Raw genomic sequence first — 18,282 nt, forward strand, 5'->3', positions numbered from 1 at the left:
CGTAAACTCGAGAGAGAATGGCATGGTAAAGAACTATTTGTGTATTAAAAATATAGAGGTTGAAGCAAGGTTTAATATATATTAACATAAAGCAAATGCTAAGTTGGCCATTCGCTTGTAAGTGTGGTTTTAAGACAAGTTTGAAAGCTTAGTGGATAATAATTTTAATATATTGTAAAGTGGGAAAGAGTAGCACGGGTGTGATGGTGATAATGGTCACTGTCATTTTGAGAATGCTTGTTGGGAAAGGCTTTTGGATCTGAAGTGAGCAATTAAAAGACTGAATAGGTTGCAGCAGAAGTTAAGGGGAAACAATAAGATCGTCGCTGACCAAGCTTTGAAAGGTGCCTAGGAACGAACGGCAAAGGTTAAGAGCAATAATTTGTCCATTATACGGGTAAGGAAACCAAGAGTTGCAAGGGCATTTAGTTGTAGTATAGTTTTGAATGGAAAAGCAACTGTGTAGTACAGGAGAGCGATGTGATTATAGAGGTGTGTAAACGACACTTTCTGGTGTTTAAACGTAGACTGGATTAGAGACAGAAAAAAAGAAAGTTTAAGCAGGTTTTGTCGATTATCCATTACAATAAAGTTTGTCAGGTCGGCAGATTACGATATTCGTCGTCATGTGGTCTGCCAAAGAAATGAAAAATTACTGCATGCGGTGAACTTCCAACGCTCACTATCTTTCACTGGGTATGGAAAAACGTCTATCAGGATTAGCAAATAGAAAATTTGGTTACAAAATGTAAAGGATAACGATCCACCCGTGGGACTAGAATATTTTATAGGAATATTCACAATTTTTACATATTGCGTAACCTATTCAAAATGATGTTCTGATTCAGGTTTTTATCCATTTAATTTTTAGTTTTATAACGTCAATATAATATATATGACATTTAAAAACGAAAAATATACACTAATGAGGTAAATACTGTGTAAGGAACAATTCCACAGACGTGAAAATGCTCGTAAGCAATAGATTGCGTAAACGTGCTTCAATGTTGAATGGTGGCTGACTCACCCCGTTGCATAATACGATACAGATTTTTATATTAAAGGTGCAAACTTGCTACAAGGCTCGTAGTTTATCTATAAAAACTTTAACATTAGCGGGATCATCCAAAGGAAGCGCAGCCAATAAGGTATACCTAATACTTAAAAGAATACATTTTAGTTGTTGCTAACCTAATCTAGCTAGGCTTACTTCTCTTACCTAGTTACCTAAGCTAGGCCTATCAGACGAATTGTTATTGGAGTAAAGGAAGTGTACCTATGTTTTAAAATTGGTAATTTACCATACTTTTGATGGTCTATTCTTATTTATCATGGTAAGTTAGGCCTCCTGTGTTGTTAATATGCTTTTATGCAACAACCTACTTACCTACTTAGGCTAAGGTATAGGTATAGCCTAGTACCTATTAGGTAGGTAGCTACTACTAATACCTACTAGTAGGCTAGACCTATCCTATGCCATATTTTCGAGGTTTAATAGGCTAGTTAGACCATTTATTAACCGGTAACTCTTATTAACCTTGTTGTTTGACCATTGGAATAGCTAATAGCTAGCCAAGGCATAGGACAGCCCAACCAAACCTAACCTGTGGTACGTGATAGCTAGGTAACTATACTCGGTTTTTTTTCATCTGTCCATCAGCCAGTGGTGTTTTTGTATGATAACACTGCGTCCCGGGCTTTAGATAGTTACGCTATGTTTAAGTTTTAGGTAAATAAAAGGATATCTGGGTGTACATTTGCAACTGAAAAGTGTTTTAATAATTTACTGTATGCGAATTACACCGTTAATATTCGAAATAGGTTATTATAATCGTTGAATGTAAGCTGAATGTAACAATCTAAAGCCCGGGACGCAGTGTTACCATACAAAAACACCACAGGCGGATGGACAGATGGAAAAAAACAGAGTATAGCTACATAACCTGGTGGCACAGCGTGTTTTAGGCCTAACCACATTGTTTCTTTATGAAACTTGCTTACCACGGAGTTGAATAAGGTTTGGCCAAGTTCACGAAATGCAAATTCATAATTACCTATGTATACTAATATTTATTCGGACGACTGTAATGTATTCCGCCGTGTTTAGTACTGGCCCCTGGGGGTTACCCCAGGGGCCAGTACTAAACACGGCGGAATACATTGAACGCCCCAATCCCTTGGATGTCGTATCCGCAGGTATGTTCCTTGCAGTCCATGCGGACTGCTTCTGTAGAAATACCCAGGTGGCACACCCAATTTCCGATTTTCGGGAAGGTGGTCGAGATATGGTAGAGGCTGGCCATTTGGTATTTTACCCTAGATTTCTCCTGTGTTGTTAGGTATCTTTGCAGATTTATACTAGGCCTACACGAGACTTTTACAAATGGATAAATTCAAGTCTGTTGGATGCCTTTGTATAGATGCTATCTATGGATGATGGTGCTTAGGGTCAGGATTGTTGGGAAAGAAGTCTAAGGGAACCTGGTGGAGACCTACTGCCTTAGGTTGCGAAATATGGTCTGTATTGGTGTATGTAAAAGCATAATAGTACATCTTACTGTGGGGTATATATGTATTGACTTATGTATATACTATAACCTACTTACATCTTCCTGTAAACCATACGCACTGGATTTACTGTGATACTTAGAGCAATATAAGTGCTGTGTTAATATTTTGTTATTGTCATACTTTTTTTATTTAAATATTTTTATTTAAATATTAGTACTACGTATACTGTAATGGGTAATGGCAGATATTCATGCTATTGTTTCCCAAACTCCCTAAGCAACAGCACAACAACCTTACATTTTCTTTTATTGAAAGCCTATAAACTCTATTCAGTGACATGTTGTGATTTACCAAGAGAGATGTTATTTTAATAGGTTAAGTGTTCTGCAAGAAGTAGTAACACATTCATGCTATTGCTGTGATGTGTTTTGTTGATTCTTTTTCTATACATTCTCTTTGGAAAGTTAACATAGTTTTTTAATGTTACTTGAGAGTATGTTTTCATATTTGGAATAATTGATTATTCTGAACTTTGAGAACCAACTGTGCCAAGAGGATCTTCCTATGAAACTGAATGGGAAGATTACCCCTAGGGTAGCATTACTCTGTATTTATGTGAACACTCAGTTTGTAAGGCTGTGATTTGAATTTATGAAGCAAAATATATAAAAGAATACACCATATCTCTTAACTTCATCATAAATGGGGATTTTAATTCTGGGTTGTATTTAGTGTGTGTTATAAAACAGTTCTATAAATGAAATGAAAAGTTGTTTTAGGTTGTTTTCTTAACATGACTTGATTAATGGTTTTTTGAGTATGAGCTATTGATATCAAATTTTGTAGCAAATGTTATATTTCAGGTGATAAACATGGGTGGAGCAAAGGTTGCACAGCAGGCTTTCACACATCACCAACGAGTTCGACTTTTGTATAAGACGATTCTAAAGTTACATCGAGGGATGCCCCTTGAACTTCAAGCCCTAGGTATTTAGTAGTTTTATTACAAAGATTTGGTCATACAATCTGTAAACTGTTTTTTTTTTTTTTACTTACTCGTATGATGGACAAATCATGTTGTCAGTCGGGCGACTGGTGTTTAGATTTCAATAAATGCCAAAATCTCTTTCCAAAGTTGTTAATCATATGACAAACAGTAATATGGCAATATTAGTCAGCTGCAATTATAGTTAGAACCTCCATTATTATTGGACTCCCACTGTTTCACCTGTCAAAATTATTTTTATGACTTGTTTTTGTCATAATTAGTCAATACCACTGTTTCACTTACCAAGAATATTTTCCTGATTTGCTTTTGTCATTATCAATACATATATATATATATATATCAAGTGCTCATTCATCATCTTATTTCATCTTCAGTTACTACAACAAAGTTATCCAGACATTTTTTTTTTCACTGGTAACATAATTTTGTTCTTTTGTCCACAATTGTTACTGGAATTTCTGTGATTATGTCATTTATTCTTATGATAATACAAACCTTTATCTTGTTCATATACGGAACAAACCTTCGGTTTTAACATTAGGATTTACTAGCGCCAAGCTGGAAACCGGTAGAATTAAAATTACATTTGTGAGATCCAGGGACTATTGGCATCTATACCAGGTCACGGGGCATGTATGCCCAGAATGCCCTTGGCGTCCTGTGACCCACCAGTTATATTCCTACTGCCTTTAAGATAAGACGTGTTTACTGTCTATCTGATGTGAGTGTGATCGGTAAGAGCGTATAAATGGTAAGATGGAAATTTTCGCTTCACCATCGGGATCTTCTGCCGTTTCGAAAGAGGAGACAAAGGAAATGCCCCGGAGTCAGTGGCTTTCCGTGTTCTAGATTCCTAATTTCGGTGTCGACGGATCCTCATCCAAGGTGTAGTAGGTGCAGGGAAAACGTATGTACAATTACTAATCCATGTTCTGTTTGTCAGGGTTGGTCGGTGGAACAGTGGAAAAAGTTTTATGAGGAAGGCAAGTACAAAAGGAAGGAGGTGACGCCAACTTTGGATGACCAAACCTTACCGGCTTCTTTTGTATCGGCAATAAACCAGACTGCTCCATATGTTTCGCCACCTGCTTTTGATTTGTCCCATACCCTTTCGGTTTCTCCTAGCGATTCGTTATCAGAAACTTCAGGAGGGGTTTTGGGTAATTTTATGCATAATATGTACGCTCCTTTGTTCCCAGCAGGTAGGGGGGAAGCATCGCTATCTTTGTTCCAGGAGCCGGTTCCCAAAGCGCATAGGATGGAAGGTAAGTGGGCGGCGCTAGGCCTACCAGGCGTACCAACCTTGGAGGGTTTGCTGTCGCATTATATGGCGTCATGATTCCAGCAGGGTCCGGCAGCGCTGAATGTTCCTCATCCCCCTGGCTTGCAATTTATGGGAAATAATGCCGCGGCTACGCCATTAAATTCTATATTTACGGCATTGCAGAACGTGGGGGCTAGTTTTGCGGCAAACGTGCGGATGCCAGCAGAAGCCGTACAGTCTCTCCCTACAAGATTGGTGACGTCACAACATACGTCACACACCGATATGGCAGATGCGATGACGTGACAGACTACTGCTTCTCGGTCTACTTCACTGCACCCGGACCCAAATACGCTTTCTGACTCGGCAGTACACACTGTAATGAAGAAATTACAGGATATAGAGAAGAGAATGGCTAAGAAAGACAAAAAGAAAAGGCGTGATTCGTATTCTTCTTCGTCTTCTTCCTCTAGTTCGCCGTCATCACTAAGTTCGATGACGTCACGGCGAGCGCCAGTCAAGCGTTGGAGGATTTGGGATTTCGTGACTGATCCTCGGGCTAAGAGGAGAAGAGTGAATTCTTCTTCATCTTCAGACCAGGACTGTCGTGATGTATCCCAGTCAGCAGGAAAGTCGAGAAGTCAGTGGCTGGTAAGCGCAAAGCTAGCGGACGAAGCCGTTTGCAAGAGTCTGAACGAGGGAGAGAGGCGATGGGCGATGGACTAGCTGCCGACCCGGAGTTGCTAGTACAGATTACAAAGAGTGTAAGCAAGACTACGATACCGCTGGCAAAATCAACGTTGGGGCGAAAAGTGCAGCAAAGAATAGAATGCAGGTTCCAGTTTTGCCCATAAGGCCGTTTAAAATACGGACAAAGGATGATAAGGCTCCTATTAAAAGAACGAAGAATAGAGAGTTGGCAACCTCGTCTGATACATTGGTGGAAGGTGTTGTTCGCCTGAATGAAAGATTGAGGCTGAATTTTCCGACGGTGGTGGGAAACGATAACAATCCAAATAGAGACGAAGTTAGCTCAGTTTCAAGGGAGTCTTCATCTTGGAGGTCTAGATGAGATTCTCGGTCTAGATCCGTGAGCAGAGAAAGAGTGAGGCGTTCTCATTCTCCTGCTGACTATTCGGGATCGAGCTGGCGGTGGCCATCAGAGATCAAAGAGGCCGCAGCCGTAGGGGCAGGCGGCCGCGAAATTCCCGGCCGTTTGTCAGAGGATTGTCAGAGGATAGGGGTGAGATAACATCCCCTGTGGCGGAACACAGTATGTTAGAGCCGGAGGAAGGAGAAAACCAAGAGTTTCTGGCCTCGTATGCGGAGGTGATTGATTTGATTCGTCAATTCAATAACCTTTCGGAGAAGACAGAAACACCTGCCAGTATGCTTCCTCCGGGGATTGATATGGTATTTGGATTGAAAAAGGATACCAAGGTCTCATGTGAATTGCCTTGTTCAAGTCATGCAGACTCTGTTTTACAACATGTAAACACACGGATTGCAGGAAGAGATAATTCCTTAAGATCTAATAGATCATTTAAATGTATTCCTCCTCCAATGATAAAACAAAGGAAATATTATACGACACCGACGGTCCCTTTGCTGTCTAGGCAAGTGAACCCTAATGTGGTAAGGTTAAGGTCTGGATTAACCTTAGATCAGGTTAAAATGGAGGGCCCTTTGATGACTTACCAAGAGGCTGCTACTTTAGAAGCAACAGCTTCTGTCTTTCAGACTGCTTCTTGGTTAGATCTTTGGTCAACAGCAGTGGTGAAGATTGCATCCTTGACAAATTTAAGTGCCAATGTTTGGACAAATATCCTGTTAATGAGGAGAGATGCAGCGTTGGCTAGACTAAGCAGCAGTATTGATTAGGATTCCCTGTTAGCGAAGAGGAATGGGGATATCTTGGAGTCGCAATTGCTGTTGCGAGAGGTCATACTGGAAGAGGCTATAGATAGAAGAAGGATGGACACTAATGATAGGTTGGTACAGCAGGCAGTTAGGAAAACGTCTAACAGTCAAGCTACCTCTATGGAGGTAAGGCAACCGCAAATACCTCGGAAGAAGACAGTGAGACATAACATCCCTAATAGAGCAACAAGACCCTCTTCCCCAAAAAGGTTAGTTCATCGGCCCTTTCACAATAGAAACAACAGAGGAAGGGGGATAAGTGGAAGAGAGAGAGGCTCATCACTTGGCCACACCAGTGGGGGGTTGCCTGGCAAATCACTGGAAGGTGTGGCAGGAACTGGGAGCAGAGCAGTGGGTGGTGGATGTTCTCAGGGTCGGGTATTTGATTCCATTTGAGGTAACCCCACCCCTGACAGAACAGCCATTACCTCACCTCGCTTATGCTCAGGAATCTCAGAAGGCCATTATTCTGCAAGAGGAAGTGAAGATGATGGAAAAAGGGGCTGTGGAACAATTATCCATTCCGTCAAAGGGCTTTTACAGCAGGATTTTCCTTGTACCCAAAGCCAACGGGAAGTGGAGGACAGTAATAGACCTGTCAACATTGAATGTTTATAAGAAAAACCAGTTTCAAAATGGAAATTCCAAAAACGGTTCTACAAGCATTCAGGATCAAGGACTTTATGCTGACAATCGATCTGAAGGACGCATATTTTCAGATACCAGTCCATCAGTCTTCAAGGAAATTTCTCTGCTTCAGTCTTGCAGAGAAAGATTTCGAATTCAAAGTCCTGTGCTTCGGATTGACAATGTCTCCTCAAGTTTTTACAAGAGTGTTCACTCTCGTGTCGACATGGGGGCATACTCGGGATCAGGCTATTAAGATATCTAGACGATTGGCTGGTGATAGCGAAGTCTAGGGAGAAATTACTCAGGGACAGGGCGACCCTCCTACAGTTTTGTCACAGTCTAGGTATTGTGATAAATCAGAAGTCTTAGTTGGATCCAAGTCAAAGTTTGGAGTATCTGGGAATGATTATAGACACAATAAAAGCCAAAGTATTCCCGACAGACCAGAGAATAGAGAAATGCAAACAAGTGGTGAATGCCTTTTCTGGGAAAACAAACACAGCCAGCAAGGCAGTGGCAGGTAGTACTGGGAATCCTAACTTCCTTGGAGAAGCTAGTACCACAAGGGAGGCTACACCTTCGATTTCTACAATGGAGGATGAAGGAGTTATGGTCACCAATAGTAGATCACCCATACGAGCAAATTTCCTTGTCGGCAGAAGTGTGGAAAGACCTGCTGTGGTGGGTGAACGACGACAATCTGACAGTGGGTGTCCCCCTTCAACAACCCTCCCCGGACCTCTTGCTGTTCTCAGATGCTTCATTAGAAGGCTGGGGAGCCCATATGGAGGAGTTGCTGGTGTCAGCAAAATGGAGTTGCGAAGACAGAGAACTCCATATAAACGTGCTGGAGTTAAAAGCAGCATTTCTAGCTCTACAGGAATTCAGGGAGAGAGTGAAGGGACATTCAGTGGTATTGATGTCAGACAACACCACAGTAGTAGCTTATATAAACAAACAAGGAGGCCTAGTTTCTCTGCAGTTACATAAGATGACAGTTCGACTTCATCAGTGGGCTGTAGAGAACCTAGTAGACATCAGGGCTAGATATATTCCGGGAAAAAGAAACGTAGTGGCCGACAAGTTGAGCCGCAGGGATCAGATACTGGGAACGGAGTGGTCCTTGCACCAACAGGTAGTGGACAGGATGCTCATGTTGTGGGAAAGGCCGATCATAGACCTATTCGCAACCAGGTACAACAAAAAGTTGGAAGTGTATTGTTCGGTAGTCCCAGACGTAGAGGCAGTAGCAGAAGATGTGCTACAACACCCTTGGGACAATCTGGATGTGTACGCATTTCCTCCATTTTGTCTAATCCGTCAGGTTCTGAACAGGGTAATGCGGTCTCAGAACCTCAAAATGACCCTGGTAGCTCCTTTATGGCCAAAGGCAGAGTGGTTTCCAGACCTGGAACTCCTAATAGACATGCCGAGAGAGTTACCCCCATGGAGCAACCTACTAAGTCAGCCGCACATGGAGAGGTACCACCAGTCGGTGAAGTCCCTATTGCTTCACGGGTGGAGACTGTCAAGTATCTCCTTCGAGCGAGAGGGTTTTCGCAAAAAGCAGCAACTCAGATGGCAGGAGATATCAGAAAATCATCTGGGGCAGTATACCAAGGAAAGTGGTCGGCATACTGTGATTGGTGTCGTAGAGGGAACTTGTCTCCACTCGGTACCACTATTCAGCAGTTAGCAGACTTTCTGGTATATCTCAGGACAGAAAGGCATATGTCTGTATCTGCAGTGAAGGGCCACAGGGCTACTCTAGCCATAGTCTTACGAATGAAAGGTGTGGACATTTCATCTTCATGGGAGTTGGCCATGCTGATGAAGAGCTTTGAACAGTCATGTCCAGCAAAGGAACTAAAACCCCCAGATGGGGATCTGACCATAGTACATACTGAGTAGTCTGACAAAATCCCCCTATGAACCACTAAGGCAGTCCACAGATAGGAGCCTGACCCTGAAGACAGTCTTCTTATTGGCCCTAGCTTCAACCAAAAGGGTGGGGGAGCTACATGGCCTGTCATATCTCATAAAGCACTCGAGAGGTTGGAAGTCAATGGTATTCGAGTTTGTTCCAGAATTCCTGGCCAAGACTCAAAACCCAGCAATAATGGACGGCAGATTCGACTCCTTTTCCATACCTTCCTTGGTAGACTTTGTAGACAATGACAAAGATGAGATGCTTCTGTGCCCCGTCAGGGTAATAAGAGAGTACTTAAGAAGGACAAGGCACCTCAGGCCGGGGTGCCGTAGGTAGTTCGTAAGTACAGGACGGAATAAGAAGGAAGTGTCCAGGAATACAATATCGTTTTGGCTAAGGGAGACGATCAGAAATGCCTACATGACAGAAGACAGGGGGTCAAATAGCCAGGAGAGGGCTAGAGCTCATGACATCAGAGGTTTGAGTGTTTCTTTAGCATTTAAGAAGAATATGTCTGTGGAGAGAATTCTGAAAGCTGGTGTTTGGAAACACCAAACAACTTTCACCTCATTTTATTTAAAAGACGTTTCCCATAGATCCTTGGACACTTTTTCCTTGGGTCCACTGGTGGCAGCCCAACAAGTGATATAGCTCATCCGGTACCCCTGGCGGGTCAGTTTGTGTCTAGTCTAAGACAAAGTTATGAAAGTAGAATGAATGGGATGACTGGTCTTTTTTCTTTACTACTTTCTTTCTACTCCTTTACCTACAGGCAGTATGAATGAGAGTACCATCATATGCTGGAACGGACTAGATGCAGGTGAGGTGGTCAGCCATACTGTGAAGTTATCTTAGGTTATAGTATACTTTTTAGTAGCAACACACCCCTCTCGGTAATAGGGAAGAGAGGGGTGAGGGTGGATCCAGATACAAGGGACAAGAGTAGTTTATGAGAAGGGAAGGTTCTCTGTTCTCCCATAATGTGTAAACCATAGAATGGTATCAGCACCCAGTGAGGGAAACCAATAGATTCGCTTATATCTTTGGTTCTAGGTTCATTGTCCATTCTCTTGGAATTCCCCTGATATTCGGAAATGGATAAGGTGGCAAACTCCCAGTCAGTTATAGAGACTTACCTCCCTCCAATAAGTAAGTCTATCCTAATGTTAAGACCGAAGGTTTGTTCTGTATATGAACAAATACCAAATTTGTAACTAATTTGTATTTTTCATAACTAACAAACCTGAGGTCTTAACATTAGGATTTACTAGCGCCAAGCTGGAAACCAGTAGAATTAAAATTACACTTGTGAGATCCAGGGACTATTGGCATCTATACCAGGTCACGGGGCATGTATACCCAGAATGCCATTGGCGTCCTGTGACTCACCAATTATATTTCTAACCCAGTTTAGACTGCTAGAGGGGTGGTTCGAGGTGGGCCTTTACCTGTTAAAACCTCAGGTTTGTTAGTTATGAAAAATACAAATTAGTTACAAATTTGGTATTTTTGTATGGATTACCAGTTACAAATTTGGTATTTTTGTATGGATTACCTTCGGCTAAAGCTGGTCCAGTTGTTGAAGTCTGGAAGCAAAGTCATTAATTAGCAGCTGTTGAGTGACAAGTGTCGTTTCAACCTCATTACCTAACAGGCATCTTTAGCTACTCCTAATTTTGGATATTGAATGTTTCATAAGTATTTCATTTTTCAATAATTTTTATGAATTTGGCTTCTTTGTTCCTTATCTCAGTTATGGTTATTGTAAGACTGATGATGTCTGATGTTTCTTCTAAATGTTGGAATGATAAGCCTAGAGCATGAATTTAGAAGCTTCATGCACTCTCAGAGGACTGACTCGTACACTTACTGTATTCCTTTTGCCAAAGTTAGAAGTGTATGCTGTCCCTGAACTGCATCTAGTCTCTCATGGTTGCCTGCTCAGTCAAAGTAGTTCAGGTCAAGGTGGAGGAAGTCAAAGAAGGTACCATTAACTACTCTGAAGGTAATAGTGCATTGAAACTCCAGTGCTTTTCACTACCTTGACTAACACTCCTGCTGTTGGGCTTTTTCTTGGGCATTCCAGAAGATCCTCCTTATTTGCCTGTGTTTCTTTCTTTCTGTCTAATTCTTCAACTGAAAACATTGATGGACCAAAAGCACCTCAGCGGCGTGGTTGGTATGGTATTAGCGTCCCACCTCGGTGGTCGCGGGTTCGATTCTCGGCCATTCCGTTGAGGAGTGAGAGATGTGTATTTCTGGTAATAGAAGTTCACTCTCGACGTGGTTTGGAAGTCACGTAAAGCAGTTGAATAACCACTGGTTCCATGCAATGTTAAAACACCATACAAACAAACAAACAAACAAACAAACAAACATTTATTGACCAAGTCAACAGATTATATACCCAAGAGGACTCCAAAAGGAAATAAGCCTGCAGAGAGACATGTTATATGTAAAGGTGGTAAATTAGTAAAAAGGAGGAAATGGAAAATAAAAGCAGTACACCTAAATTCAAGAGATGTCAACAGCGAGCAGGAATGAATTTGCTCTTTTCATAAACATTTGGAGATCAGAAGTCCCACACCTGCATTACGCAGACTATTCCACATTTTCGTTGTGGCCAAAATAAAATTCCTTGGAAACTGAGTACAGGCAGTCCCCGGGTTACAACGGGTTTGGCTTACGACGTTCCGAGGTTAAGGCGCTTTTCAGTTATATTCATCAGAAATTATTTCCAGGGTTACAATGCCTACAATGCTGATCTGGCAGAAGAAATATGACACCAAAAATGCAAAATAAAGGGATTTTAACGTAGGAAAAATCTATTTCTGGGTGAGGAAGCCGTGTCGCTCCTTGAAATATGTCTCCTTTAGCACTATTTCTAGTAAAATATTGCTATAGTACCAGAGAACTGCTAAATTGGACATGTCAGAAACCTCTGACTCGCTCACCTATACGTATACAATATTTGAAGGTTTTTTTGATGAAAAATACAATAAGAATGCAGTTTACATAGTTTTGAATGCACCCAAAGCATTAAAAATAAGGTTTTCTTAGGATTTTTGATGATGTTCCGGCTTACGACGATTTTCGGGTTAAAACGCGTCTCAAGAACGGAACCCCCGTCGTAACCTGGGGACTGCCTGTAGCATTAAACCGGATACTAGGGAATGACATGCAGCAGTAGCAGCTTGCCTAGTGTTGCTAGGAAAAGCAGCTAGATCAGGTAAAGATGTTGTAGTACATTTTAAGCAACAAACAAAAAGAACTCACTTTACTTATATGCCAAGTTAACGTTAGGTGTTGGCTAGATAATCTTGACTGATGTCATAACTCTGTCCAAGAGTTCTGAGATTAGTCAGCTCCTGATGATCACACTGGAGAACAGTACTCATAAAAACAGAAGATGATGTATTGAGTAAAAGCTTCTTAAAAGTCAGTTTCATATCAAAAGTTACACTTGAAATATTAAAGAATCACTGGCATTTAAACCAGTACAATTGTAAATGCAAATGAGGATTCAAAGGCAAAAGTGTTCTGGATCGACTAATAATATTTTGAGTTTGAGAAGGTTAAGCTTCTTTCCTAAAGCTTACTCCACTCTTGAATACATGCCAAATCTTCATTCAAGGATTCTGCAACTGTAGAAATGTCTAGGGATATGGAAGCCATGAGAAGCATGTGCTGTGCTGCTGGCCAGCTGAATAGTTGCTTTAAATCAGGAATTGTATGGGTATGAAATTCACTGACCGTGGACTTTGGGATACTATAATTATAAGGTTGGTTGTGAAATAGATGTATGGTAAGAATACAGTAACGGAAGTCAGAAAAACAGTGGTGCAAGATGGTTTAAAATAGCATTTTATTCACTCATAAACATAAGACCATCACAGTTTTAGCATTGAATGAAATACCTCTTGAAGGTTCTTGGAGTATAGACATTAAAGCCTTAATATAAGTTCTGAGTTGAAATTAGATCATTAGCTTGTGTTTGGAGCACTTTTTGTGTTAGTTGGATCACAGTGCTCCCTTGATTTCAGGTGACCAGTATGCCCGAGATGAGTTCAAAAGGCATAAAGATGCAACTACCGAACAGGCAAATACCTTTATGGTGGAATGGACTAACTACGCTATCACTCTGGCCAGACAGCTTGGTTTACGTGGGGCTCACACTGCTCGCTCTCTTGGTATGCAGTTGAAGGAGGGAGACTTAGATGATTTTAATGTTGAGCAGATAAATCAGTTGTATGAGTTATATGAAGCAGCAACAGTGAAAGAAACAGAAGGTAGTGAAGAAAAAGTTGAAAAATGAGTTGCTTGTGAGATAACTAATTGAGGTTTTATTTTTTGTTTCTCCTTACATTCTAAGTTTTATTCTGTAATGTTAGGCAAAATTTAATAACTGCCACACAATAATGTTGAAAGATTATTAATATGAATTACTAGTATGATGCAGTCAGCCCTTTATGTGCAGGATTCACTTACACTGATTTGAAAATGTTGAGGTGGAATATTTTGGGTAAAGAATTGGGAGGTTCCCATATGCACATTTTAAATCTACCAAGCTCCCAGCATCCAAAGATCACGTAGAATACATAAACAACATTTCATCTTAGTATATAAAGTCCTTTTGATTGCTTGTGTTACTTTTGCTATATAAAATTCTTATGATTACTTGTGTTACATTAACTAAAATAGCACACAGTAGTATTAGGAGTAAATATGTTACTATTGCCCAACTTGTATTACACCTAAGCATGGCATGAAACCCTTATCCATGATGTAATGGGCTCCTGACTGAAGAGTTAATATTATATTATATATATATATATATATATATATATATATAATATTAATATTATATAAATATATATAAATATATCTATATATATAAATTATATATATTATATTAAAATAATTAATTTTTGAGTAATTACAACTCCAGCCAGTCACTTTATATGGAAAGGTTGAGTGATTATATATTATTTGTAGTGATCATTATTCTCTACAGGAACTCATTTACCTGTTTCTACAGTATGTTCATGGTTTTTATTTCAGGTCATTACATGAAAGCAATCTGAGTCTTGAAATTTTGGGGTTTTTAAGGTAAAGTGGGGAAAGGAACAATGGGAAGTCTTACCCAAAAATATGTAAAGCCATTACCTTCGATAATTGAAATTGTAAGAATTGAGGGAAACAAATACAAAATGGAATATGGAGTGGCCTTAGGTACCTCTGCTTGTCCTTCTTCCTTCCATCTTTAGATTTACATGTCATAATATCCAACAAAGTGTGGGCCAGTGCTGGGTCAGAAACACAGCCGGCTAGGTCATCCCAGCATGAAGCTCTGAATTCTCACCTCGAAATACTATGACTGCCTCTAGTTTTTCTTAATTCATCTGTTCCACTAGTACCAATTAGTCTCTGGTCCTGTCAAATTGCATCCATTTCACAGGCATAGAAGGTGTATTTGTCACTGTTGCCAGTAGAATACTTAGTCACTTCATTTTAGGTCTGCAGGAGCATTACTAATCTCTAATCATGTTTAAAGTCTTCTCTGGGGCTTCATTGAGGCTTCTCCAGCCATATCAGAAGAGGAGACGTCCTGGAAGACAATACAAGAGAGCTAGCACATGGCACCCTCCTATCAAACAAAACATGTGCTTTTCTTATAAAACCACAACTCTCGTCCAGGCGGTTTTAAGAAAGACTGACATTCTGATGTGGGTGCGTGGTCCTTGACCATTCTTCACCCGATATACGCACGCATTGCCAGATCTCACAAGATTCCTTGCTTCCATCTGCAATTTAACCGGATCCAGCTAGAAATTACCCTATTGTTAAGGCCTCAGATTTGTAGCTATGAAAAATACTAATTGTCTTAGAAAATTTGTCATGTTAATTATCTACTTTCTCCTTTTTGCCAAACCTGCCCCACTGCCTGGTGTAGTTGGAAGTCAAGTTGCTTTCCTTTGAGGTCTCATGGTCACTTTTGCATCCAGCAGCTGGTTTCCTGTGATCTGTAACTGTGGTCGAAGATGGTAGCGTACTAGATGGTCTTCTTGACTTATCAGTGCTGGTGCCAGCTTCATGAGATTGAGCATCCAAAAAGTCACTGATAGTGTTAAGTAAAGAACAGTAGCAGTAGAATGTTCTCAGTAGTCTTTCTCTTCTGTTGTGGCTTACCATCTTAGCCATGTCATGGTCACAATTGTGAATTGATTACAATAACTAAAAAATGTACTTGTACATTGCTAAAAACTGCAGAGAATTGAAGTAGGTCCTTGACTTACAGTGGGGTTCTGTTCCAGCCCCATGCTGTAAGTTGATTTCCAGCGTAAGTTGGTGTTTCACCATTAATGGTGCACACGGTGCCATAACTTGATGTTTGGTGCTGTAACTTGATGATGCAACACAGTAAAACACCGTTAATGGTGCTGAGAAAGCGCTGTATGATTGAATTGGCTGTAAGTCAGTGTCGCTGTAAGTCAGTGACATACTGTAATTTGTAGGATAAATAATTTTGCAACTACTGTGCTGAGTATTAACTGCACCCTGAAGTCTCAACCCAAGATGGACACTCATGAAGGATAAACATCTGTTGCGGAGAAGAAATCATGCATTCATCACTTTACTGAGTAAAAAGAAGTGAATAGGCATGGGAAAGAAGGATGAATTAGACATTGACTTACGATGTAATGATAAGAATGCTGAAAATAGTGTTTCTGCAGTGAGGAAATAGTTGTGGGGTGCTGGACAGAGCTGACAGGGTTGGAGGCTGAAGAGAAAACTTTCAACAACATTTGAGGTCACCACAGCTTTAAAGTATGCCCACTTAGAATTAGGCTAGTAATCTGAAAACACATTAAAGAGTTTGCTTCCTGAAGGCTCACTTTCATAGCAGAAAATTTTGACATAGTATTTTCGTTATTATAAGTTTTTGATTCCTTGAATTAAAAGAAACTTTTTTTTCATTAAAGAGTTTCTTTCTGTTTTTGAAGTATTGATTTTCATTCATTTATTATACTGAAGCAACAATTGAAATTATAGTTTTGAAATTTGTAGTTTTCTTATTTATTAACTTGTAATGACTGGAACTTGTTTTTGATGATATTTGGTTATAGAATACTATGCATGTGACTATAACTTTGTATACAATGAATAGAAAATTATTCAGACTACTATTTTTATTACTTGTGCATCAGTGAATTAAAAACTGATTCTCTTATCAATAATAATTTGAAAAGCTCTTTATATTTTAACATCTCTTGTCTGTGCACCAAACACCTAAAAGTTAACATCAAAGAAACATCTAGCAAAAACAATATTTAAACAGAATGTAAAAAAAATTAATTGATTTAGTGGCAAGCACAAAACTGGAAAAGCTGGAGACTTGGTTAATAAACATAAACAGCTGTGACAGGAAACTTGGATGTATCATACGTTTTTTCTTGAGGCACAACTGTATCCAAATGCTCCCCCCCTTTGGGAGCAGACTAACATTGTACAGTACCAACATTCTAGAAAATCTTAGTTAGCTTTCTTTCTCACCTTTTATGTATACAGTTAATACATAGATTTCACAAACCTTTTTGTTTATGTAAATGTGTCCTTTTCATTCTTTTATAATGAAATACAGTAGTACCTCGAGATACGAAAGGCTCAACTTACGAAAAATCCAAGTTACGAAAGCAAAGACGAAATATTTTACTGCTCTATATACTAAAGTTTTTGAAGATACGAAAGGTTTCTGAAAGTCCGAGAATCGCCCCATAACAATTTTGAAACTCGCGCCGCACGCCGCCATCTTAGTTATAGTAGACTCACCACCATCCTCCTGCTCTCCCATTAGTTCCTGATGCTAGCCAAGCCATAAATCCTTCTCTCTAATTGGACAGCACCCCTCCCATCATGCATCTTCTATACATACGTACTACGTGTTGGCGTGCTTTACCTCGGCCACTTCGCACCCGAAACTTTACCATATGCAATCGGCATTTTGTTCGCCCAATCCGAAGGTTTTCACGATTTAGTTTAGGGGTAACGTTAAAGTTCGTTAGTGCTTTCCGTTGCGTACATACATATTATCGTGTTGTGCTACTTTATCGTGTTGTGAGAACGTAACTTAATTACGTACAGTACATAGAGTCATGGGTCCCAAGAAAGTTGCTGAAGTTCACAGAAAGAAGAGAATGCTTTCTATGGAGACAAAAATGGAGATAATAAAAAAGTATGAAGCTGGCTTGCGGTTGAGTGTGATCGCTAAGGAATACGGCCGAAATCCGTCGACGATAGGCACCATCCTTAAGCAGAAGGAAGCCAGCAAAGCAGCTACACCTTCCAAGGGCGTCACTATTTTTTGTCCAACCAAGAGGAGCCATGTGCATTATTAAATGGAAAGGCTGCTTCTTGTATGGATCGAGGACAAAGAAATCGATGGCGATACGATAACCGAGACGGCAATCTGCCAGAAGGCCAGCGCTATTTTCGGCGATTTGATTGCCCAAGACAAAGACGACGGCAGAGAGGGGACATCAACGGCAACCCCAGAGTTCAAAGCTTCTCATGGGTGGTTCGAAAAAATTCCGTAAACGGACTGGCATCCATTCGGTGTGAAGAAATTGAAATTACGTAAACTATAGAAAAGTAAAACGAAATGTAAAAATCAAAAAAAGACAAAATAAATTTTATTTTAAGTTTTTTGTAAAGTCAAGTGTTACAGTTTTGTTAATGTGTTTTGTAAAGTTTAGTTTGTTTTTTGACATTTTTTCATGTGTTTCGTAAAGTTAAGTGTACGTATCTGCCGTTTGTCTTCCTCCTCCTCTGCCGCCACTTTCGGAGATAGCCTCACTCGAAAGGTAAGCTTCGACATTTTACGTTACAGTAATAATATTTTTTGTACACTAATATACACTTTATTTACAGGTTTGGATTTTTATTCTTAATTTAGGTATTGAATGGTCCAAATTGTTGTAGTATTTCATTGTTTATAGGTCAATTTAGCTTTATTATGAA

At 40.1% G+C, this 18,282-nt stretch overlaps 1 protein-coding gene across 13 annotated transcripts in view; it reads left to right on the forward strand.

Moving 5' to 3' along the window:
* Positions 1 to 257: 257 nt before the first annotated feature.
* Positions 258 to 18,282, forward strand: part of LOC135202443 (succinate dehydrogenase assembly factor 3, mitochondrial-like) — a 33,279-nt gene continuing 15,254 nt past the window's right edge. For 4 of the 13 annotated variants that reach the window (XR_010311742.1, XR_010311743.1, XR_010311737.1 and 1 more), the window contains exons 1-2: positions 1,200 to 1,334; positions 3,375 to 3,498. Coding sequence is in view for 6 of the 13 variants with exons in the window: in XM_064231839.1 (XP_064087909.1) it covers positions 1,332 to 1,334; positions 3,375 to 3,498; positions 13,308 to 13,579 (399 nt within the window). In the remaining 7 variants the exon portion in view is untranslated. Of the gene's footprint in view, positions 398 to 571; positions 697 to 976; positions 1,149 to 1,199; positions 1,335 to 3,374; positions 3,499 to 13,307; positions 13,903 to 14,325; positions 17,261 to 18,282 lie in introns of those variants that run through there. The other 9 variants (XM_064231840.1, XM_064231842.1, XM_064231843.1 and 6 more) reach the window with 9 other exon arrangements.

Source organism: Macrobrachium nipponense, chromosome 30, assembly GCF_015104395.2.
Source record: "Macrobrachium nipponense isolate FS-2020 chromosome 30, ASM1510439v2, whole genome shotgun sequence".
Lineage (NCBI taxonomy): Eukaryota > Metazoa > Arthropoda > Malacostraca > Decapoda > Palaemonidae > Macrobrachium > Macrobrachium nipponense.